At 43.7% G+C, this 25,118-nt stretch overlaps 1 protein-coding gene across 1 annotated transcript; it reads left to right on the top strand.

The window, feature by feature from the left end:
• The first annotated feature begins 1,534 nt into the window (after positions 1–1,534).
• LOC139370422 (insulin-like growth factor-binding protein 4) lies at positions 1,535–20,666 on the top strand. The gene is made up of 4 exons (XM_071109892.1): positions 1,535–2,511; positions 12,049–12,212; positions 12,788–12,913; positions 16,531–20,666. Exons 1-4 carry the CDS (start codon positions 2,151–2,153, stop codon positions 16,666–16,668), a joined length of 789 nt encoding a protein of 262 aa, XP_070965993.1. The 5' UTR covers positions 1,535–2,150; the 3' UTR covers positions 16,669–20,666.
• Positions 20,667–25,118: the final 4,452 nt, after the last annotated feature.

The raw sequence follows: 25,118 nt of genomic DNA, 5'->3' as shown, positions 1-25,118 counted from the left end.
GGCCCATGCCCCAGCCTATGGCAGCAGGCCACCAGTCTGAATAATGAAAAAAAGAGGGAAGGAAAGGACACAAAGGCATTACAATACATGCTGGGTTACCATGGTAAAACACAAGCAGAGGAACATAAAAGAGAATTGGCGTCATCCCAGCTCTGTAAGCTTTGGAACCAAATAGTTGAGAATGAGAAAGAGCCTGGACACACACATATACACAGACACTAACACACACGTAGGCGGCCTACTAATTTACATTCTCTAATTTGCAAACACACAACCACAATTAAAAACCTCCCAGCTAGCGATGTAGTTCAAAGTTCCCTCTGTTGGAAAGGGTAGGCTTTTTAAAGACCTGCGGGGGCAGGGCTACCGCGTGGACGGCACTGTCAATTTGCCTTTTATAGCTGACCCGCACAGCTAGTTGGAGAGAGAGAGAGATAGAGTGAGTTTATTTCACTTTTGTTTATTATCTATTTCACTTGTTTTGGCAATGTAAACAGATGTTTCCCATGCCAATAAAGCCCCTTGAATTGAATTGAATGGAGAGAGAGAGAGAGAGAGAGTAAAGGGCAGATGCAGAGGGAGGAAAAGAGGGATGCTGGTGCCTAATGGACTCGTCTTCTCACACAACACACACACTGGCCACGCTAACCACGGCCATGTGCAGGAAAGGGACATGAGGTTGCCCAAGCTTTGTTATTTCAACAATGCTTTGTCATTAGCTAGAGGTGTATGTGTGTGTGTTTGTGAAAGAGAGTTTAAGATGGCATGGAAGTGGGTTCCTTTATCCCCTTTGTGTGTGTATGAATGCCTTTTACTGCGAGTGAGAATAATAGCTTTCCAGATACGTTGTTCTCTGTGTATGGGTTTGTGTGTCAGTGTGCAAGTGCACATTCAGGCTAGTGTGTATTTAGAGAGAGAACGAGAGGGGGGGGGGGGGGGTGAGAGAGAGAGAGAGAGAGGGGGAGTAGGGGTTAGTGGTTCAAGGCAAGCTATTGTAATGATGCGAGTTAGAAATGTGTGTACACAGTCGCCGTGAAGGTGCTGCCAGCTCTTGAGTCTGAATGTGAGAGAGGAGAAGGCTTTAGTTACATATTTTGTCCCTGTGATTCTGTGTTATAAAGGGACAAAAAGTGAGATACTCATGTGAATATTCTATTCAACATAGGGAAAGAGAGAGTGAGAGTGGGTAGAGAGAGAGTGAATGTGTGTGTGTGTGTGTGTGTGTGTGTGTGTGTGTGTGTGGAGGGTGGTTCAGCCCAGTATTTCTTCCCTGCAATTCTGTGTGAGCATTCAAGATTGAGAGAGAAAAAGTGAGGGTGAGAGTATGTGTGTGTGTCTCTGTGTGAGAGCATGAGTGAGAGACAGCAAGAGAAAAAGAAAGAGTGAGGGAGAGAGAGAGAGAGAAAGAGCGAGAGCGCTTTAGCCTGGCATTTCTTCCCTGTGCCTTTCAGCTCCTCTCCCCCTGAAGAAGGAGGCGTGTCCATTGGCCAGCAGTATAAATTCCAAGAGGAACCACTCGTGTAGAGCCATTCTCAGGAGCAACCCATTGCCCTGCACCCCATATGGAAGACGAAATTGCTACTCAACTTGAAAAACTTGATGCCCCTTCCCTACACCTGGACATTGGCAAACCACATACTTTTCTCTTTGCACTATAAGAGGCTTCATGGGCTCTGTGTGAATTCTACTTGAAGGGACAAAGACTCACCCCAATAGACCAGTGGACATTTGTTCTACTTCCCAACAAATAACCACTTTGTGCGACTCAAAGACGTAAAGACTTTCGTCGCATGGGAGAGCAAGGACTAGATATTTAGCATTCTTTGATCTACCTGCATTCTTTTTCTAACCTCCCAAACATCCTAGGGCTAGGAAATCGAGCCTAAGAAACGGCGAGGTAAAACAGCGGGGACATTGTGTTCCAACTCCTGCCAAAACCCCTGCCATCCGAAACACCAACCAGCGGGCAACATCAAAGACCAAACCCTCCAACCGCCTCCCTCCTCCTCCTTACCCTCCAAAACTAAAGCAGAGACCAAACAGTTGTGGGTGAGAGAGCAGAGAAACAGAAGGAATACTAACAAACGAACTGCGGGAAAGTGCAAGAGAAATCGAGGGCAAAGATTTGAGATCACGCCTCCGGGACTGCCATGGTGCGAGGTCGCGGTGCGGCTATAGCGCCGCCCTGCTGGGGCCTGTGGGCAGTGGGTGCCCTTTCGCTGGCGACCCTGTGTCTGACGGAGGAGGCCATCCGCTGCCCCGTGTGCTCTGAGGAGCGGCTGGCCAGCTGCCAGCTGCCTGATGGCAGCTGCGAAGAGACAGTGAGGGAGGCGGGCTGCGGCTGCTGCCCCACCTGCGCCCTGGCCAAGGGGGTGCACTGCGGCGTCTACTCGCCCCGCTGCGGCACGGGGCTCCGCTGCTACCCACCGCGGAACGTGGAGAGGCCCCTCCACTCGCTCATGCATGGCCAGGGAGTGTGCAACGACGAGAGGGATGTGGAAGAGAACTCAGGTGAGATAATAGAGAAGGTGTGGTTGCGGGATACTGGTATCTTTAACGCTTGTCCACTGATGTGGCTGTATGTGCAGGTGGCATCACTTGTGGTCACCCTTTGTTAAAAATGGGTGATGCATTATGTTATCCCACCTTCTTTTCTTCAGTTGTGGTCCGACTCTCCATATTGTATTTTAGGCTACTGTGCACAACACTCTTAGTGGCGCACTGGCACGCCTACCCAGAATTAGGACACCTCAACAATAGCCTCAGTTGTTTTCCAGGTTAGTACTGTATATAATATGATGTAACTGTAAATCAAGCCTGGTGGACTGGTTGGTATCTCTCTCACACCCTCTCTTCCTCTCTCTCCCTCTCTCATGTTGGATCATAGCTGGTCCGGTTGGACCATACGCACTTAAGAGGGCCAGGGTGCCGGGGCAGGGCCAGAGTGTTCTCTCCCTGCTCCCTGCTCTTACCTGAGCTGGGGAGGGTGTGGCAATGTGCTGCTTGTTTGCTCTAATCTCCGCTAAGCCTCGGCCCAGAACACACACACCAGCTCTTCACGCATGGCCTGACCCGAGAGCACACAGTCCCCCCGCTGTTTTGCGCCCGGCCGTACACAGTAAAAGGACACCTTCTGCCTTAGACAGAGCAGAAAAGCTATCGGTCAGAGAGAGAAGCACTGTGGGGATAGTATGGCTGGGCGCGTGTGTGTATGGAAATATCAAATCAAATGTCATTTGTCACATGCGCAGAATACAACAGGTGTAGACCCTACAGTGAAATGGTTACTTACAAGCCCTAACCAACAATGCAGTTAAAAAAATTAAATAAAATATGAATAAGAAAAAAAAGTAACAAATAATTAAAAAGCAGCATTAAAATAACATTAGCGAGGCCATATACAAGGGGTACAGGTACAGACGGAGTCAGTGTGCGCGGGCTCCGGTTAGTCGAGGTACATGCAGGAGGAGTTATTAAAGTGACTATGCATAGATAATAACAGAGAGTAGCAGTAGTGTAAAGGGGGGGGGGGGGGGGCAAAGCAAATAGTCTGGGTAGCCATTTTAATAGATGTTCAGGAGTCTTATGGCTTGGAGGTAGAAGCTTTTTAGAAGCTTCTTGGACCTAGACTTGGCGCTCCAGTACAGCTTGCCATCCTAGTCATAGAACAGTCTATGTCTAGGGTGGCTGGAGTCTTTGACCATTTTTAGGGCCTTCCTCTAACACCGCCTGGTATAGAGGTCTGGATGTCAGGAAGCTTGGCCACAGTGTTGTATTGGTCCGTACGCACTACCCTCTGTAGTGCCTTGCGGTCGGAGGCCAAGCAGTTGCCGTACCAGGCAGTGATGCAACTAGTCAGGATGTTCTCAATGATGCAGCTGTAGAACCTTTTGAGGATCTGAGGACCCATGCCAAATCCTTTCAGTTTCCTGAGGGGAAATAGGTTTTGTTGTGTCCTCTTGATGACTGTCTCGGTGTGCTTGGACCATGTTAGTTTGTTGGTGATGTGGACACCAAGGAACTTGAAGCTCTCAACCTGCTCCACCATAGCCCCTTCGATGAGAATGGGGGTGTGCTCGGTCCTCCTTTTCCTGTAGTCCACAATCATCTCCTTTGTCTTGATCACGTTGAGGGAGAGGTTGTTGTCCTGGCACCACATGGCCAGATCTCTGACCTCCTCCCTATAGGCTTTCTCGTCGGTGTCGGTGATCAGGCCTACCACTGTTGTGTCATCGGCAAACTTAATGATGGTGTTGGAGTCGTGCCTGGCCATGCAGTCATGAGTGAACAGGGAGTACAGGAGAGGACTGAGCATGCACCCCTGAGGGTCCCCCTCGTTGAGGATCAGCATGGCAGATGTGTTGTAACCTACCCTTACCACCTGGGGGCGGCCCGTCAGGAAGTCCAGGATCCAGTTGCAGAGGAAGGTGTTTAGTCCCAGGGTCCTTAGCTTAGTGATGAGCTTTGAGGGCACTATGGTGTTGAATACTGGGCTGTAGTCAATGAATAGCATTCTCATATAGGTGTACCTTTTGTCCAGGTGGGAAAGGGCAGTGTGGAGCGCAATAGAGATTGCATAATCTGTGGATCTGTTTGGATGATATGCAAATTGGAGTGGGTCTATGGTTACTGGGATAATGGTGTTGATGTGAGCCATGAAAAGCCTTTCAAAGCACTTCATGGTTACATACGTGAGTGCTACGGGCCGGTAGTCATTTAGGCAGGTTACCTTAGTGTTCTTGGACGCAGGGACTATGGTGGTCTGCTTGAAACATGTTGGTATTACAGACTCAGACAGGGAGAGGTTGAAAATGTCAGTGAAGAAACTTGCCAGTTGGTCAGCGCATGCTCTGAGTACACATCGTGGTAATCCGTCTGGCTCTGCGGCCTTGTGAATGTTGACCTGTTTAAAGGTCTTACTCACATCGGATGTGGAGAGCGTGATCACATTTCCGTGCTCTGTGTGTGGGTTTGTATATGTATGTGTGTGTGTGTGTGTGTGTGTGTGTGTGTGTGTGTGTGTGTGTGTGTGTGTGTGTGTGTGTGTGTGTGTGTACATATATACAAAAGTATGTCACCCCTTCAAATTAGTGGATTTGGCTATTTCAGCCACACCCGTTGATGATAGGTGTATAAAATCAAGCTCACAGCCATGCAATCTCCATAGACAAACATTAGCAGTAGAATGGCTTTACTGAAGAGCTCAGTGACTTTCAACAGGGCATGTCATAAGATGCCACGTTTCCAACAAGTCAGTTCGTCAAATTTCTGGCCTGCTAGAGCTGCCCTGGTCAACTGTAAGTGCTGTTATTGTGAAGTGGGAATGTCTAGGAGCAACAACGGCTCAGCCGCGTTGTTGCACAAAGTGAGGTCCATAGAGAAATTATTTGTTGAGATGTGAACTGAATGTGAATGTGTGAGAATGCATTATAAGTGTATTTGTATATATTTGTGAGTGCATGCATTTGTGTATTGATGTAGCTGCAGTATATGTGGGCATATGCACCATATATGTGAATGTATGTCCATCTCTGTGTGTATCCTGTTATCGATCTCAGCATGTTAATACGTGGCCATGCGTGTGTGTGTTGTATTGCAGGGAACTGTATGTGCGTGCATGTGTGTGTGTGTGTGTGTGTGTGGGTGGGTGTGTGTGTTTAACAAGAGGAGGTAATAAAAGCTGCCTGTCTGCCTGTATGAAATTACTCTGTAATGGAGTGCGGCCAGTCTCAGGCTATTAGAGCTTTCTGCAATCAGTAATTCATTCTCACTCTCTTCATGGCCCCATTCCTCCTCCTCTTCACTGGCACTGCAGATGTCTGACTGACTGACTCCTCTTTTACTGGAGATGTCTTGTTCACTTCCCTCTGCAGACATCTTGATACAACCCCTGTCTTTCTCCTCTCACGGTAGTCACATTCTTCTTCCTACTGCAGCAGCAGAGGTCTGGTTCCACTTTAACATCTAATACTGTATGGCTTATCTGCTATTCCTGTTCCATCATATTCTTCAGATTGCAGCAGATGAAACTGTTCCTGCTTTTTAATTCTTCCTCTCTCCCCTTCCAAAGCAGGGGGAACTCGTAGGCAGTTTTTCATGGTGGCGATTTCCATTATGCCAAAGACGTTTAGTGGCGATTGTAAAAACGTACCGCGAACGAAGCAATTCACTCATTTGTTCCAGATCTCATCCACACTGATTGTTCCAACATCGCTTCTTCTACCAGCACCGCCGCTGCCGGGACCTCCAACGGTTATCGGTAATGAAGGTGAACTATCTCCCAGTTCCAAGCAGCACAGCAAGGCAAGACTTTGGACAGACTTGAACAGCCCTCAACTTCCAGGCTGCGTCTGACATGGCACTCTATTCTCAGGGCTCTGGTCAAAAGTAGTGCTCTGCTTTAGGGAGAATAAGGTGCCATTTTGGATGCACTTCCAGAGACCCAAGTCTCCAGTCGTCTCCAGCACTGCTGCATCAGTTTCCCCCTGGGCCTGGGTGACTTGCTGCTCCTCTCCCCCCCCCTGCCCTGGAGCGCATCGCCCACCGTCCAGCTCTGCTGCATCAGTTTCCCCCTGGGCCTGGGTGACTTGCTGCTCCTCTCCCCCCCCCTGCCCTGGAGCGCATCGCCCACCGTCCAGCTCTGCTAGGATGAGCTCATCAGCACGCTTGCTGCCAGAGCAGAAATGAGAGCCTTCTGCTCTGTGCGAGGCCAGCCTAGGTTAGGCCAGCACATAGCGTGACTAAACGGAATCAGAGACAGGGGGAAAGCTGTTTAGTGCATGATAAAAGGTTGACTGTTTTGGTTTTGGTTCTGCATGGCTTAATCTGGCTGAATGTTTTCCCCTAAACATTGTTTACTGACTGACTTCCCCATCCCCACCATTGTGTTGTCTGTTTGAGGCGAGCAGCGCTGAAGCAGAAGTGGGCTAAAGTGTGAATGTTCAGCGGTTTGGGAGTTCTCGTAAACTCTCTCGACAAGATAGGGGGTGTCAGCGATTGATGAAATGCTAAATGGTGTCGAAATGTTTGGATGTTTTGTTTTCAGTGTTCTGGAATCCCACTATCCCAGTGTTGAGCTTTGGTTGACCCCCCCTGGGTCCTGTCATGAAGGAAAGTACCCCCCCAACGTAGCCCTACTCAATAAGTCTTACATCAACACTTCGGTGCAGCGCCTTTGAAACCTCATGCGCCAGAGAGACAGGAAGAAAAGTGAAAGAGAGAGAGAGAACAGAGAGAGAAGAAGAAAATGGAAAGAGAGAGAGAGAACAGAGAGACAGGAAGAAAAGGGAAAGAGAGAGAGAGAACAGAGAGAGAAGAAGAAAATGGAAAGAGAGAGAGAACAGAGAGACAGGAAGAAAAGGGAAAGAGAGAGAGAGAACAGAGAGAGAGGAAGAAAAGGGAAAGAGAGAGAGAGAACAGAGAGACAGGAAGAAAAGGGAAAGAGAGAGAGAGAACAGAGAGACAGGAAGAGAGAGGGAGGAAGAGAAAAACCCAAGCCACAAGTATATGAGTTCCTTTGTGGCACATTTGCCGGGTTTATCCATTATTAAACCGAGGGGTACATCTCCTTGAGACGCTTCCCGCACTGCCCCAGACCTAGCAACAGTGAACATGTCTGATAAAAATAGAATCATTTTTTTTTTAAATGGAACAGATTCCCAAAGAAAAGGACACCGTAGGGGGAAGGTGTATGACTGATCCTGAATTGACAGTAGGTGTACAGATGACTTGCTACCATCAAGCAGCAGTCCCAGAGACTGAGATGTTGCCTCATATCCCAATGAAACGGTCAATACTCAGAATATAACATTTTCATATGTTTGGTCAATAAACATTTCCCAAAGCTAGCCTGCCATTTCCATGGACCGACGCACAGACCATTTAAATCTGAGGAATACATGTCCAGATTCAATCTACTGTGCGCATTCTGTTACTTTCCTTCAAGTTCAAAGCTACAGTATTTCGGAAACTCAATTTCCATAGCAACTGCAAGCACTGGAGTACATTCTGCATCTTATCATGTCCTGCAGGTCTAATGCAGTTCCTTAATAACTGATTCTTAGAAACGCTTTCTCAATCCTAATTCTTAGAAATCATTATGAGGGCTTGGAATCCATTCCAACATTCCGACTGGGTCTCCTTTGGTGTCATATTCAAATGCTTCACGAACCTTAGAAACTCGGACATGTAATAGTATTCACAAGCAGATACAGATGTCAATGGAAATGTCATTTACTGAAAGGAGGTGTTGCGAATGCCATTCACGCCGGTGGTAAGCTGACAGGAGCCACATGTGTCTGATGCACAGTATGTATCTGCGTTTTAGGCAGGCCTGATCAGTGGCACTTCTAGTCAATCATCTGTTCTTGTCAACCATCCCACAACTCCTGTTCTTCTTACGATGTGAGGAAAACACTTGTCTGTGTGCTCACTGGGATGATGAAACTGATTCAATCATTTCTCTGTGGCCAATGAGGATATGTTGGAGGAAAAAACTGCAGATGTCCCTGATGGCATGTTTTGGTCCTTCCTATTTGCTTACTTTGGGTATTTATCCCATTTGTACAGCTGGGCTTTCTGCAGCAGAACTCAGTAAATGTGATTAGCTAATTGATCCCTCCATGGAACCATGGATTTAGGACCCCCTCCTGGTGTTGGAGCTGTGGAGACAGAGATACACAAACAAACCAACTGGCGCTGAGTAACAACACAGAGCGACGATGAGCGCTCGCTAGCTGGCCGTCAAATTTCAAATACGCCTAATCCTCGGAGCACAGTGAAATAAAAGTCCCTCGTAAACTGTGTGAGTTCATGTGTGAACGTATTAAACTGCAACCACTCCCATCATGCTTTGTTTGGAAACATCCCATGTAAACACGTATATCACAAACATCTGGCAGGGGAACATCTGGCAGGGGACTCAGCCCATGGTGCATTGTTTGAACAGTCGCTCATTAATTTTGAATTAAGCCTGTTGTCTGTATTTACGCGCGGTTTGCACACTAGAGACTCAAATATACTGCAATCAAAATGTGCTTAATCACCGCGAGCAGTGTTGCTATTGGCACGAGTCGTGTGTTGCTGTAATGTTTTATGTTGTATTTTGGTGCATGATCCTGTTTTGTGGGATATTCTTACTGTACACGAGCAAAAACAACCCAAACCAACCAGTAATTATGGTTCAGTTCTTATTTCATGGATAATTCATTTTGGCCTACTTTTGTGGGGTATACCTACCTCTATTTATGGCTGCTCTATGGTTTAAGCAGAGAAGTAAAATGGAAGTTTAAGAAAAGAAAAGGGGAAGGGTAGTTGAGCACAACCCTTTTTATTGTAATAATGTCTACATGTATTATTTTACAGAAATATGCCACACAAAGCACTATGGACCAATAAGCTTAAAATACACCCCAAAAAGTGGAGGGTAACACTTTAGTTAAACAGATTGTACACATTCTTGCTAATGCCAGCTTACATATAGAGCAAAGAGTTGACATAGGCTATGCAGTGGGAGACAACTTGTGTCAAACGTGCACTATTTACATTCAAGCGTGCCAAACGCCCACTGTCTCCTCACCCAGATTTCCACTGATGCAATGGCGGCTGACGATAAGCATCTCGCTAGCTGACATACTATAGTGCTATATAGTGTAACAAAGTCCAGCCTACGGAGCCAGACATGTCCCCCAGGACAGTGTTGAGACTAGTACACATGCTCCATCCAGACTCCCAGTGACAGCTGCAACTGGAACAGTGGAGTTCCATGCCACCCTCTGAACCTCTGTGGGCTGGGAGTGGGAACACACCACCAACATTCCCTAGCAAACACCTCACTGGCGGACGGTTAAGTCAGAGGAAATGACTGAAAAATGGTTTGCAACTCGGTCGGTTGTAGACTAGTCTGCACTAATTCAATGATATGACGGAAGATGACGATGGTTTGAGGGATCCTGCAGCTCTTGAACACACATTAACTTTACACGAACCTCCCGGGTTGACATGTTCATGGCCTTTGGTTTTTAAACGCTGTCAAAACAGAAGGAAATGTTAGAGCCTTCATCAGAACAGTCTTAAAATCGAGTCTTTCTTTATCTTGGCTATGCACCTGTGGCTGGGGTTGGATCCGAGTGCATACTGCACACTGTCCGTACTTGTGTTCTTCGTCATAACTCTTGACAAAGGAATCTAGCTGAAATGGTTTTGGCCCTGTTTCTTTTTTCTTCTGTTTGTTTAACAAGATACTTTTTTTATTAAAAGAAGATTATACTTGGATTTTTTTTCCTGGAGTGCGTCCCACCCTTTCTATTCTTCATCACAGCAGCCTGCCTTGTGCCTTAGCCTGCCTGTGTTTGAAACTGAGATGTTGATACAATCCTCCCGAAACCACACAATGAAGCAGCAGCTTCCTCCCCGGAGAACAGAGGTGGCAGCAAACAGGACATGGCACCCCTGATCCACTTTTAAATAACTTTGGGCTTGTATGAAATGGAACTCCAAAAGAGCATGGATTCGGCAAACCGCTAAATGGCAAAAGAGGGAAAGAACAACTTATGGGGAGACGGGAAAACAGCTGAAGGCGTACTGGGTCTGGAAAAAAGTGCAGATGAGTAAGGCCAACGGAAATATACAAACCCCCGGTCAGCAGAGCACAGCCTGTCAATCAACTTCAGAGCAACTCCCTCACCTCAACCTCACGTACAGAGGTACGGTATAGAAATGTAAACGTCTCGTCTCATTACTAAAATATGACTAGAATAGCTAATGGCAAAGCCCTTTACCCCAAGTCTGAAACAGACAAAGGTTACCTTACCTCATGAGTAGGCTTGTCTATCCGTTGTTCAATAGCAAAAATAACTTCACAACAAAACCTGTTGAAAGCTAATTGCTATTTAATCCTAATTACAGAGTGAATTACCTTGGAAAACGTGGAAAGGTCAGAGAGGGCAATGCAGAAGATCTGACTATGAGAGAAAGTAGGTTCCCAGAAGCAACTGGTATTACGCCACACTAACGTGAGACACCATTCATGCTTTGATCTTTCCAGTGATCTGGCAGAAAAAGCTCAAGGCAGCACTTAAACCCAGGCTCTGGGTGCTATGGTTACAGTGCCAATCCAGGAAAAAAGTTGTTTGGGTTTTACCAACCAACCCTGCAAAGGCCACAGGTGAAAAGTCAAGTCAGAACAAAACAGCTGTAAATCTCTCCACACTCCATACCTTTGACCACCGGCACCTTGTGACACTGCAAAATACCCTCTTCCAATCTCCATCTGGCACAGTGAGGGTTTATTTTGCTGTAGGGGAGGTGGAGGGGTGGAGGGGTGGAGGGGGGCAGTTTCCTTAGGAAACAGCTGGCTGCCTGCAGGGCCAAAGAACTGGGGGATTGTTGCAAGGTAAATGTGGCACAGGCCACAATGGGTAGGCAGGCAGTGAGGAGAGAGGGGGTGGTCATTTCAAATGCATCAATAGCTCTCCTTGAGAGTGTGGTGCCAGTGGTTAAAGGAAGACCAAGAGAGCTGAAGTCCAAATTGAGATTACTGTACTTTACCCCCCTGAGTGGGAACACCACTGTTTGTCCTTGATGCTAAGCCCGGTTGTTAGCCTACAATTCCCCATTGTGTTTTCATCAAATCAAATGTTATTGGTCCCATACACATATTAATGGAAAGATAGCTCTGTGTCGGTATGACAACGTTTGCGTTGGGTCAGATCAGTAATATGCTGTAAATTTGGTACATTAAATTATACATTTTCATGCAATCAACAAATTGCGTAAAGCCTCTGAGAGGCAGTGTAATTTACAGAGAAGCCTGTCAAAAATGGCATGGTCTATTGTTTTAACTCTTGTGTTGTGACACGTATGATTTGCGACTTTGTACGGGTTGGGATTGCGAGTCTTTCATGTGTTGTGTAGGTTGTAGCTCTAGAGGTTTCCCTTGTAAAAGAGGTCTCTTGACATTGATAGGACTTACTGGATAAATAAAAGTTTAAATAAAAAGTGTGTGACTTGTAGTGCTGTGACTCAATGGTAACTCTTGTGTCCCCACAGCGATGGACAGACAGGATGAGATCATCCCTGAGCACCCAAATAACAGTAACATCCGCTGCAGTCCCCAGGACAAACGCTGCATTCAGAAGACCCTGGCCCGCCACCCTGCCAAATCCACCAATCAGAGAAGCAATAACGCCAGGGAGGACCCAAAGGCTGCCCTGGTGAGCGCACCAACCACCGTTCACCTTCGTATAAGAAAAGATTACACATAAAGATTACGTATAGGAAAACATAACATATGCACATTTAAAGTATTTGAGCAGGTGCTGGATGTAAAAAATAATGTCACCCCATAACGTTCAACTAGAGTCTAGTTGAGTCTAGTTACTAGACCGACGCAGGTCTAACAGGTGTTTTCAATGACTATTTTACAGATCAAAATCCATGAGCTTAGCAGTTAGGTTACAAACGACATGTAACCTATTCGTTATTTGCAGCACTCGACATTTCATGGTCATCTCATGAAACGTAACCCAGGTGTTCACTGAAATCAACAACAAAGGGTAGTATAAAACTGTTTACCATTTCCAGATACCTACATGGACGTATATGACCATACATGGGCGTACATTTCCAAACATCTACATGGGCCGCACTAGCCTGAGTACCAGTCTGTTTAGCTAACGTTCCACTCCTTATTCTCCGTTTCATATGCCAAAGATTGGCATGACGGGAGTGGCAAGGAGCGGAATGATAGCTAAACAGATTTACAACTAATTCCACTGGTCTTCCTCAGGCTCCATGTCGTGCTGAGCTGCAGAGAGCGCTGGACCGACTGGTGTCCAACACTCGCACTCACGAGGATCTCTACAGCATCCCCATACCCAACTGTGACAAGAACGGAGACTTCCATGCCAAGCAGGTTTGTCGACTGACAAGTAGTCATTATCCCACTTATCTATATTATGCACTATTCAGGAAGTACTCCTTGACATACTTCAAAACGGCACCTTATTTATTCCTCATATAGTGCACTACTTTTAACCAGAGCCATATTGGGCACTACCAAAAAAGTAGACCACTATAAGGAATATCGTGCCATTTTGGATGCAGACATTTATCCAGGTAGTCTGTGGACAAGGTCTTTAGCAAGCGAGATCCGATCACCTATCATTCACTCGGTCTGGTATCAGACAGGCACATGCGAACACACTACGCAAACAATCCCCTCTAACTTCGTCACTGCTCTATTAGCCAAAACACAACATGTCTGTGTAGCAGCATTGTTTTACGTGAGCATTTTCTCCTGCCAAGACTCTACATCTACAGACAAGCAGTGATTTATCAAAGAAAATCCAAGCTGAACCGTCTACATACAACAGTGGTTAACCTGAAATGGTTGACAGTAATCGCTTCATTGCTGGGATAGATGTCATTAGCTTTTTCAAAGCAATTATTTCTTGTTATGTCTGAAATGGGTGACTTTGTAGATAAGACCGGGACGAATCTGAGAACACGGAGCTAGATATGGCTCGTTGCTCTGTGGAGCTGAATACGCTACGAAGCAACAGGCGTAGCAGAGTCAGTCAGTGGTAAAAGGCTTACCCTGCCAAGGGCATCAGTCTGGGGTCAGGCTTGATTGTGTAACACAGTTAAAGTACCCTTGTCTGCTCGGTATAGTGTGTAAAAGGCATCTGTTTACTGTTTATCTATAATTGCATTGTGGTAGAGCTTTTACGGCACCCCTTGTGAGCATAACTAAGGTTATGAGAGGTCATCAGGCATCTTTTCATTGCACAGGAGGAATCTCAATAGGAAAGTTGAGCAGTACAGTAAAAAATGATTGCAGTACATATTGCTCTCTTCTATCGTGCGTGCAATGATGTCCGAGGATGACAAAAAGTGTTTGGTGTTTGCAGTAACTTCTGTAATATCACAAACGGACGTGGCTCTTTCACCATTAAATAATCCACCTTTAAGGGACCTAAGTGCTATTAAGAAACTGCAATACCTTATGTCAGAGTTCCTGTGGTTTTCTGAGCCAAAAATATATATTTTGTTGTTGGACATAAAATACTATAGAATGCATACATAGAGAGGCATATGTGATCGTATCATAATGTAATCAAGGTTTGAAATGATTCTGTTTTTGTCAAATAGTATATCTGTTTGAGATTCTTGCGGCCAATTTGCAGTGTACAAAATATTTAACTATTTTCCATTCTCCGACGATCCTTTCAAAGAAAAATCGCCCCACGGCTGAATGTATTTAGGCACCATACCTGATGCCATTTATCTGTATCATATGCTTATCATGCCATTTGGCTTGTGACTGATACCTGTCTGGTTTCTTGTGTCTAACAGGTGTTTTCAATGACTATTTTACAGATCAAAATCCATGAGCTTAGCAGTTAAGTTACAAAAGGCATGTAACCTATTCGTTATTTGCAGCCATCAACATTTAATGGTCATGTCATGAAACGTAACCCAGGTGTTCACTGAAATCAACAACAAAGGGTAGTATAAAACTGTTTACCATTTCCAGATACCTACACGGACGTATATGACCATACATGGGCGTACATTTCCAAACATCTAAAGTTGAAGTCGGAAGTTTACATACAACTTAGGTTGGAGTCATTAAAACTCGTTATTCAACCACTCCACAAATTACCTTGTTAACAAACTATAGTTTTGGCAAGTCGGTTAGGACATCTACTTTGTGCATGACACAAGTCATTTTTCCAACAATTGTTTACAGACAGATTATTTCACTTATAATTCACTGTATCACAATTCCAGAAGGTCAGACGTTTACATACACTAAGTTGACTGTGCCTTTAAACAGCATGGAAAATTACAGACATTGATGTTATGGCTTTAGAAGCTTCTGATAAGGCAATTGACATAATTTGATTCAATTGGAGGTGTACCTGTGGATGTATTTCAAGACCTACCTTCAAACTCAGTGCCTCTTTGCTTGACATCATGGGAAAATCAAAAGAAATCAGCCAAGACCTCAGAAAAACATTTGTAGACCTCCATAAGTCTGGTTCATCCATGCAAGCAATTTCCAAACACCTGAAGGTACCACATTCATCTGTACAAACAAGTAGAAACACCATGGGACCACGCAGCCATCATGCCGCTCAGAAAGGAGACACGTTCTGTCTTCTAGAGATGGTGCGAAAAGTGCATATCAATCCCAGAACAACAGCAAAGGACCTTGTGAAGATGCTGGAGGAAACAGGTACAAAAGTATCTATATCCACAGTAAAACGAGTCCTATAACGACATAACCTGAAAGGCCGCTCAGCAAGGAAGAAACCACTGAAACCACTGCAGTTGCAAACTACGGTTTGCAACTGCACATGGGGACAAAGATCATACTTTTTGGAGAAATGTCCTCTGGTCTGATGAAACAAAAATGTAACTTTTTGGCCATATTCTATCCTTATGTTTGGAAGAAAAAGGGGGAGGCTTGTAACCGTGAAGCACAGGGGTGGCAGCATCATGTTGTGGGGGTGCTTTGCTGCAGGAGGGACTGGTGCACCTCACAAAGTAGATGCCTTCCTGAGTGAGGAAAATTATGTGGATATATTGAAGCAACATCTCAAGACATCAGTCAGGAAGTTAAAGCTTGGTCGCAAATGGTTCTTCCAAGTGGACAATGACCCCAAGCATACTTCCAAAGTTGTGGCAAAATGGCTTAAGGATAACAAAGTCAAGGTATTGGAGTGGCCATCACAAAGCCCTGACCTCAATCCCATAGAAAATGAGTGGGCAGAACTGAAAAAGTGTGTGCGAGCAAGAAGGCCTACAAACCTGACTCAGTTACACCAGCTCTGTCAGGAGGAATGTTCCAAAATTAACCCAACTTATTGAGGGAAGCTTGTGGAAGGCTACCTGAAACGTTTGACCCAAGTTAAACAATTTAAAGGCAATGCTACCAAATACTAATTGAGTGTATGTAAACTTATGACCCACTGGGAATGTGATGAAAGAAATAAAAGCTGAAATAAATAATTCTCTACTCTTTATTTTTAAAATAAAGAGGTGATCCTAACTGTCCTAAGACACCTAAGAATTTTTAGTAGGATTAAATGTCAGGAATTGTGAAAAACTGAGTTTAAATGTATTTGGCTAAGGTGTATGTAAACTTCTGACTTCAACTGTACATGGGCCACACTAGCCTGGGTACCAGGTTGTTTAGCTAACGTTCCACTCCTTGCCAAAGATTAGCATGACAGGAGTGGTAAGGAGCGGAATGATCGCTGAACAGATTTACAACTAATTCCACTGGTCTTCCTCAAGCTCCATGTTGTGCTGAAGTTTTCAGCGACAAAAATATATATTTCGTTGTTGGACATAAAATACTATAGAATCACCAGGAAATCGGCTCAAAATGATTCAATTTAGGAAATCTGTTCCCAAGTATTCCCATGCATACATAGAAATGATTCTGTTTTTGTCAAATAGTATAAACTAGTATATCATTTGGCTTTTGACTGATACCTGTCTTGTTTCCTGTGTCTACAGTGCCAGCCAGCACGTGACGGGCAGCGGGGAAAGTGCTGGTGTGTCGACCAGAAGACGGGCATGAGGCTGCCGGGGCCCATGGAGCTGCGGGGGGAACTGGACTGCCACCAGCTAATGACTGCAACCATGAGAGAGTGAGGAGGGGACCGGCAGGGCCCCTGGGGGGCCAGGGCTAGGGCTTAGGGCCAGCCAAATTCTACTGGTGCTGTTTAGTTACAACTATGGAAGGAAAGGACTTAACCCTAAAGCCTCACTTCACGTGAGGCTAACGGTACTTGCTTGATATGAAAAAGATAAAAGGAAACCATAGAATTTTGTTATTTTATTATCGTTTGTTTCCGTGTGCGAGTGTATGTCTGTATGCATCTTTTTGAGCACGTGTGTATTTTACGATTCTGTGAAGTTGGGAAGATGCTCTTGCTTTAAATAACAGGTGGCAAACAACAGGCCCCCAAATAAAAGTGTTGTAATCATTCTTCTCAAAACAGGACAACGTTGGTTTTGTATAGTTTAGTTGAACTCTGATTTCCATCTCTTAGCATCTTTGAAACAAAAAACATAAAACCTTTTTGCATGAGTTAAGTGTCCTAACATGGCTCAACATCGACCATTCAGCAGCAGCTGTAGAAAATAATTAATATTGGGAGTGTGTGTGTGAGAGAGAGAGAGAGATAATTACCAATTGATGATAAGCCGTAGCTTTTCACAACATTTGGAGACATGTAGTGAAAAGAGAGATTACTTTTGAAAGAATAAACTGTACCTCTGAGAGGAGCCCAGAATAGATGTGCTTTATCGCTACCACCCCCCCCCCCCCCCTTCTCTCCCTCCTCTCCGCTTCCCCCCATTCTCTTTGACTGGGAGCTCTCTCTCTCTGGCTTATTTGTCCAGGGGGACTGGCATCATAGCTGGGCTCGAGACTCTGTACACTGCTGATAGGATAATCTTGTTTCTCCAGCTGGGGCTAAAGTGCTAAGACGCCAGTGCTGCTGCTCTCATGTTTGTATGAATATGCTTCTATATACAGGATTTCTTTCCAACCAAGAGACTGCTTGTTGGCAGTATTGTGTAGTTTATAGTGGTGCTATACACTCATTGTGCCAAAAATGTTTTTTTTCTTCCCCCTGTGCTTTTTGAGGGGGATTGTTTCTTCAGAAGGAGACAGAGATACAAACTCCCAGATGAGGGGGACAATCTTAGAATAGCCTAAATGTGTGACTGACCACAAATACTGTCTAGCTGTCACACAAATATCTCCAAGTTTTTATACTACATTGATGAAATAAAACATACAACTAAATACACAGATATCAGTGGGAGCATTACTATAGTTAACCGCCTGACTGTTTCATGGACTAATGTAGTGACTTTGCATGATTGTAGCATGTGTGGCTAGTGAAAACTCCTTACGGGAAGAGGACTTAATGACTGCATGATGAAAAAACACGCTCTAGACATCCTTTGTAATTGCTAGCTAGTTGAAATGTTTGGAGAAACATCAGATGTCTATATAATAACATTAGAAACCTCACAGAGAGATAGCATCATGGTCATACATGGACTCCCTCCAGTATAAATAAGTGAACACCCTTGACTTTTACTCTGGCAGAGCCAGTTATCAGGTTTGACATCATCGATGAAGCAGTATATGAGCAAATCATTGATTTGTATTATTATGTTGACAAACTTACTAGTGCATCATACTCTACATATCTTCCACATATACTACGTGAACAAGACTGTTAACATCCCTACAGCGATTTGATTGTACTGTATTGCAAATGGGTGGAAAAGATCATGACTGGTTCCCTCAGAATATGATCTATGATGTGATTGGTTGATTGACTGACTCAGGCTAAACCTGTGGACGACAGGGAGTACAGGAGAGAAGACGACCCTTGAATACAGGACAGTCTGATCAGTGAGTTCAGTGAGGTCGGTCGTTTGTCATTTCTAGAAACGGATGGTGCACTTAATCCTCCCCTGAGAGAGTTGGGTTACTAATTGACTCCAGGAAGGATTCATCTCGCCTGGACATTCATTATTGGTGTTAACAGTACACTGGCACAGTTAGCTTCATGTAGAGGCGAGGGACAGTGCCGAGGGGGTATACCAGACGGACGTGGGCAACAGTTGTCCTGCTTCCTCTTTCAAGAACTGAAAGAAGAGTGCAGAACAGGTTGTCCGAAAACTGACTCCTACAAATGATAGGCAGCTCTTTTTGTCAGCAGAGATGTGAGTAGATAGACTAGAGGGAGAGGGAATAGAGACCGTGTGAGTGATAGAGCGCTAGAGAGTCCAAGCTACATTGGGATTGCACTGATTTGCTCTCACAAAGCCACATTGTGTCTGTAAGGCACACAACTTTTACCATTCACTCTTTCTCTCACACACCCCTCTGGTTTGACAGAGGAGCCTAGAAGTCATTCAAGGCCTTTCCTCTGGCTGTTATCCAGAACAGCAGAACACATACTGTAGCAAGTCCAACTAAGCCCAACATAGCAACGCCCTTCATCATGGTTGTGCTGTCATTGCTACCTACCATGGGTAGTAAATGTTGGGACAGAAATATCTTATTTCATTAGGCAACATTGAACATTCACACCTCCCAGCCTGGGGACAAAGTAGATAGAAAACCAGCTGTATTACATTGCCATTCAGAATCACAATATCAAAGACATTTGGGTCGATGTGTGACATGACCTGACATGAGCCGGGCCAAAGACAATTATTGCGGACTTAGCCAACTGTACTGTATCTGTAACTTGCTTCCTTGTATAAAAATATATATATAATAAAAAAACTGCCAAAGTTATCCAAAGGATCTATGGGATATTGTATGTTAATACTGTTGTAGTTTACCTAGCAGTCCCTCAATCGATGACTTATCTTCTGAACTTATTACTAACCTGTAGACATTTACTTATCCTACATATGGTAAACTTTGACCAAAACTGTGACCAAACAAACAAACATCCCCGGTGGGCTGGTTGAACCGACATCCAGTTTTGCCTGCTTTTGGGTCATTAACCTTGAAACGGAGCCTCTTGATGACCACTAATAGTTCATATTAGCTTTTTCTCCAATAGACAAGTCCCTAAAGTGTATTTTTGGCTCTCTGAGGCAATTCAATGAAACGGGATGCTCTTACTTTCCGCCACATTCCACCATGACATCCACTATTCCCCTAGACTACATAAGAGCAGTTCCACCCCAGCAGCACCCAATGAAAAGTCCATCTTCCAAAAGCTGGTCATATTTGAATTGTCATTGTAAAAATTCCTTGTTCTTAACCGTTATCACACATAATTTCAACAAAGCTACTGATGTCATTCCCAACTAGAAAGACATAGGAAATTGTATTAAGGAAGGAGGATATACTGTAGCTGATGAGTTGATTGTATTCCAAACACAATGAAGTGACATGAACAATGAAAGGCATCTCCAAAGATGTTATGAGCGAAGGTATTTTGAGGCATGAAACCCCAAAAACTATAGGAGTGCTTTGTGTACATTACATTGTATTCCCTTGTCATGTACTGAAGAACACTATACATAAGTCTAAGGCCTTATCTTTACAAGCAGGCTGTCATTGTAAATAAGAATTGGTTCTTAACTGACTTGCCTAGTTAAATAAAGGTTTAAAAAGTCACATGGGTCATACAGTAGAACATTCCATTTCTGTGCTACTGTAGATATTATCTCTAGGTAAAATAGTGCTATGTTTCAAGTCAATGGTCCTGGTTTTCCTTTTGGATCCAAGACCTTCGGTGTTTAATTTACATTAAACTGTGTATACTTACACTATATTACTTGATCTCTATCTTTTGCTCTACTGTCTTTGTATTTCTGAGGGATATTCCTGTTTGCCTTGGACTTTACCTGTTAATTCTACTGTAAAAAGATTCAAAGTAACTTTTGCATGTGTAGCCTAGCTATATACTGGGTTTAAACATGTCAAGATCTTGTATGTGTGGTCCAGAACAGGGCCATGCTTTACCAACATTGAAGAACACGCAGCAAGAATTTGTGCTTGTTATGGAATAATAATTTGGGTATTAGTAAAATGTTTACTCTATGAGAGAATTGTATACATTGTATTAGATCGAATGAAATCATAAACGTGTAGCATCTGATCTCTCGCCTGATTCTTTTCCTCTCTAAACGGCTGCATGGCACATAAAATATTCCACCACACAGGAGATACTGAGGTGGCAGGTAGCCTAGTGGTTAGAGCGTTGGACTAGTAACTGAAAGGTTGCAAGATCAAGCTGACAAGGTAAAAATCTGTTGCTCTAACCCTGAATAAGGCAGTTAACCCACTGTTCCTAGGCCATCATTGAAAATAAGAATTTGTTCTTAACTGACTTGCCTAGTTAAATAAAATACTGAGTTCAGGGAAAGTGCATACTGTGCTAAGTGTAGGCCATACATTGTATGTAGGCCATACATTGCACAATAACCAAGGGTGCACTTCTAAACGGGTTGTTTCTATCATTATGTCTGGACCATCAAAGGCTAAGAAAAACATAATCTCATTACTGTTTTCCAGGTCCAGGTCCACCACACAATCATAGCTCCAGGTCAACCAACCAGAAAGGCTGAGGTTTCTGTCAACTGAAAATCTCAAGAATGTATTTTGCCGGATGTAACTTTTGAAGACTTGTTAACAGAAATGTATTTTCTAACTCCACTTAAATATACACGTCGTTAACAGTAATACTCAAGGCATGTCCAACGAATACCTTAGGAATGATACAGCATAATAATGTGACTGCCACCGCTTCTAAAAATACCTGCATGGTCCACCACCAGAGTCAACTTTCAAGGCTGCTTAGTTCCACTGCCTGAGTCTATTGGTGAGCCCTACAGGCGTAAGAAGAACTGAGCCTGAATCAGAATACCCCAGAACTTTCAGAAAAAAATCATGTGCCTAATCCAAAAATGGGAAGTCAAAAGGGATTTACGTGGAATCCTCTGCTTGATTTAAAATGGGATTGGACTTTCCCAGCCTGCAGGCATCCAGAATCACAGGACTGTGCCAAGGAGGCCTGGGGGTGTGTCAGTTAAGCCCTTACATCTGGCATTTAGTCTAGGGGTCATCCATCTCTGCACACTTCTCCCCAGTACATGAACAATAGGCTATATGAAATACTTACAAAATATAATGGAGTACTGCATAACAGGTGCCACACATCAAGTAAGTGATGCAGTGATGGAGGTCAACGTTCGCAAGCTGGCCTATCCATAGATATCGAACAGTACTATCTAAATAACTGTCGCAGAGAAAATGTCATTTTTTTCTGTATTCAAGGTATTTGAACTGTATTCAAGGTCGTGTTGGAAGACAATACAAATAGAGGGTCACACCATGAATCAATAGCCTGACAAATCAAACAACAAGTGGATTATGGCAGAGCCATAAATAAAAAATGACAAACATTTCAATCCAGGTCAGAAGAGGCTTAATGTGTTATTATAAAGATGGCAACAAGCAAATAAAGCATTACTGTTGACATTGTACAGATTGCAAAGAATGTGAGCAAGAATGCAAAGTATTTGAGTTCTAACAATCAGTGACGATTTTAGCATGTACATCTTGGTGGGGCAAAAAAAACAAATGAAACAGTGGGATGCATACCATCAAAGCCACTACACAACACTAAACAATACATTAATTGCACTATAAAGGTGACAAAGGTGCCCACAAACTGTTAAGGCCTACATAAAGTTGTCCAAACAACAGTCCCAACATTTTACCACTGCTCCACCTGGCTATCAGCGGAGCCTTTGCTGGCAGAGAAACAGTTAATTCAGCCTCATTTACTGCCTTTAAAAAAAACATAACTGATATGGCTGACCTGCTAAAAACAAATGTGGTTCCTAATGACAATTGATATGTACAAACTATGGAATAAGGTGACGACAAGCAGATAAGATCTGTAATTTCGATAAAGACATTAATGAGCGAGCTAGGATGGACGTAATCAATATGACTATTTGTTTAGCACTTTTGAAATGTACACCGACCGAATTCAGAACATGGGCCGTTCTTACAGTGTTCTCACTGTACACCAAGTCAGAACCGTAGGATAAATAAAGGGAGCATATAAGCAGACAATGGAAGCTCTTACAAAATTCGATGATTACTTTTCTCTAAAACAGGTTATGGACTACATGTGCACCACCAAGTCAGAACAGTAGGCAAAATGAAGAGGGGTAAATAGACAAAATTATAGGCTGAGGCACATGGGCTACTAACAGCTTACTACACAACATACACTTAGTATTACTTTCTTAGCTACAGTATACATACTGTTAAAGTCAGAAGTTTTCATACACCTTAGCCAAATATATTTAAACTCAGTTTTTCACAATACCTGACATTTAATCCTACTAAAAATTCCCTGTCTTAGGTCAGTTAGGATCACCACTTTATTTTAAGAATGTGAAATGTCAGAATAATAGTAGAGAGAATAATTTATTTCAGCTTTTATTTCTTTCATCACATTCCCAGTGGGTCATAAGTTTACATACACTCAATTAGCATTTGGTAGCATTGCCTTTAAATTGTTTAACTTGGGTTAAACATTTCGGGTAGCCTCCCACAAGCTTTCCTCAATAATTTGGGTGCATTTTGGCCCATTCCTCCTGACAGAGCTGATGTAACAGAGTCAGGTTTGTAGGCCTCCTTGCTCGCACACGATTTTTCAGTTCTGCCCACAAATGTTCTATAGGATTGAGGTCAGGGCTTTGTAATGGCCACTCCAATACCTTGACTTTGTTATCCTTAAGCCATTTTGCAACAACTTTGGAAGTATGCTTGGGGTCATTGTCCATTTGTCCACCCATCTGCAACCAAGCTTTAACTTCCTGACTGATGTCTTGATGTGTTGCTTTAATATATCCACATAATTTTCCTCCCTCATGATGTCATCTATTTTGTGAAGTGCATCAGTCCCTCCTGCAGCAAAGCACACCCACAACATGATGCTGTGCTTCACGTTTGGGATGGTGTTCTTCGGCTTGCAATCCTTCCCCTTTTTCCACCAAACATAATGATGGTCATTTCTATTTTTGTTTTATCAGACCAGAGGACATTTCTCCAAAAACGTACGATCTTTGTTCCTATGTGCAGTTGCAAACTGTAGTCTGCCTTTTTTTATGGCGGTTTTGGAGCAGTGGTTTCTTCCTTGCTGAGCGGCCTTTCAGATTATGTCGTTATAGGACTCGTTTTACTGTGGATATAGATACTTTTGTACCGGTTTCCTCCAGCATCTTCGCAAAGCTTTGCTGTTGTTCTGGGATTGATTTGCACTTCTCGCACCAAAGTACGTTCATCTCTAGAAGACAGAACGCTTCTCCTTCCTAAGCAGAGTGACGGCTGTGTGGTCCCATGGTGTTTATACTTGCGTACTATTGTTTGTACAGATGAACGTGGTACCTTCAGGTGTATGTAAATTGCTCCCATGGATGAACCAGACTTGTGGAAGTCTACAATCTTGGCTGATTTCTTTTGATTTGCCCATGATGTCAAGCAAAGAGGCACTGAGTTTGAAGGTTGGCCTTGAAATACATCCACGGGGACACCTCCAATTGTCTCAAATTATGTCAATTATCCCATCAGAAGCTTCTAAAGCCATGACATAATTTTCTGGAATTTTCCAAGCTGTTTAAAGGCACAGTCAACTTAGTGTATGTAAACTTCTGACCCACTGGAAATGTGATACAGTGAATTATAATCAGTGAAATAATCTGTCGGTAAACAATTGTTGGAAAAATTACTTGTGTCATGCACAAAGTAGATGTCCTAACTGACTTGCCAAAACTATAGTTTGTTAACATGAAATTTGTGGAGTGGTTGAAAAACGAGATTTAATGACTCCAACATAAGTGTAGGTAAACTTCCGACTTCAACTGTATCTCCCTGGCATATTACATAATTTATGCAACAGCATACAAGAGATTTTTGGACTCTGTGCTCACTTGAACAGGAAGGTGGTACGGCTGTCCTTCGTAGGAAAATGTTGTCATCAAAGTCTGGCATTCTTTGGATTTATGGTGCTTTCAAGACAACTGGGAACTTGGGGAAAAAAACAAGGTTGAATCATGATGACATCATTGATCTCCAGTCATAGCTCTAGAAAAATGCCAGAGTTCCCAACTTACAATTCCGAGTTGGATAACCGTTCAAAACATATTTCTCATTCGTTTTTTCCCGGAATTCCCAGTTGTCTTGAACTCACTGAAGTCGAGTTTTCACTGTTCCGAGTTAATAGTTGTTTTGAGCGCAGCACCAATCATGCTTCATTGACAGCATGGCCAATGTTGAATGTTTACCATTTTAAACTTGGAAAAGAGACACTTAATCCCAGATTTGGGACCACACAGCCACTGAATAGCAAGCTAGTGATTGCTTTGCAATCCTTTCAGTTAACCACTGTCACTGATTCCTTCCCAACCACTCATTGTTGAATTTGCGATTTCCAACTTGTGTAATGTTTATGTCCAATGGCCGATGACCTTGAGCCTTCTTGGATCGACACTTCTAATGTAACTCTATGGTAGCACCCAAGGATCTTGAATTT

The sequence above is a fragment of the Oncorhynchus clarkii genome, chromosome 17 (genome assembly GCF_045791955.1).
Source record: "Oncorhynchus clarkii lewisi isolate Uvic-CL-2024 chromosome 17, UVic_Ocla_1.0, whole genome shotgun sequence".
NCBI lineage: Eukaryota > Metazoa > Chordata > Actinopteri > Salmoniformes > Salmonidae > Oncorhynchus > Oncorhynchus clarkii.
Note: the sequence above shows the minus strand (reverse complement) of the source record. Positions and strands in the feature narration are given on the sequence as shown.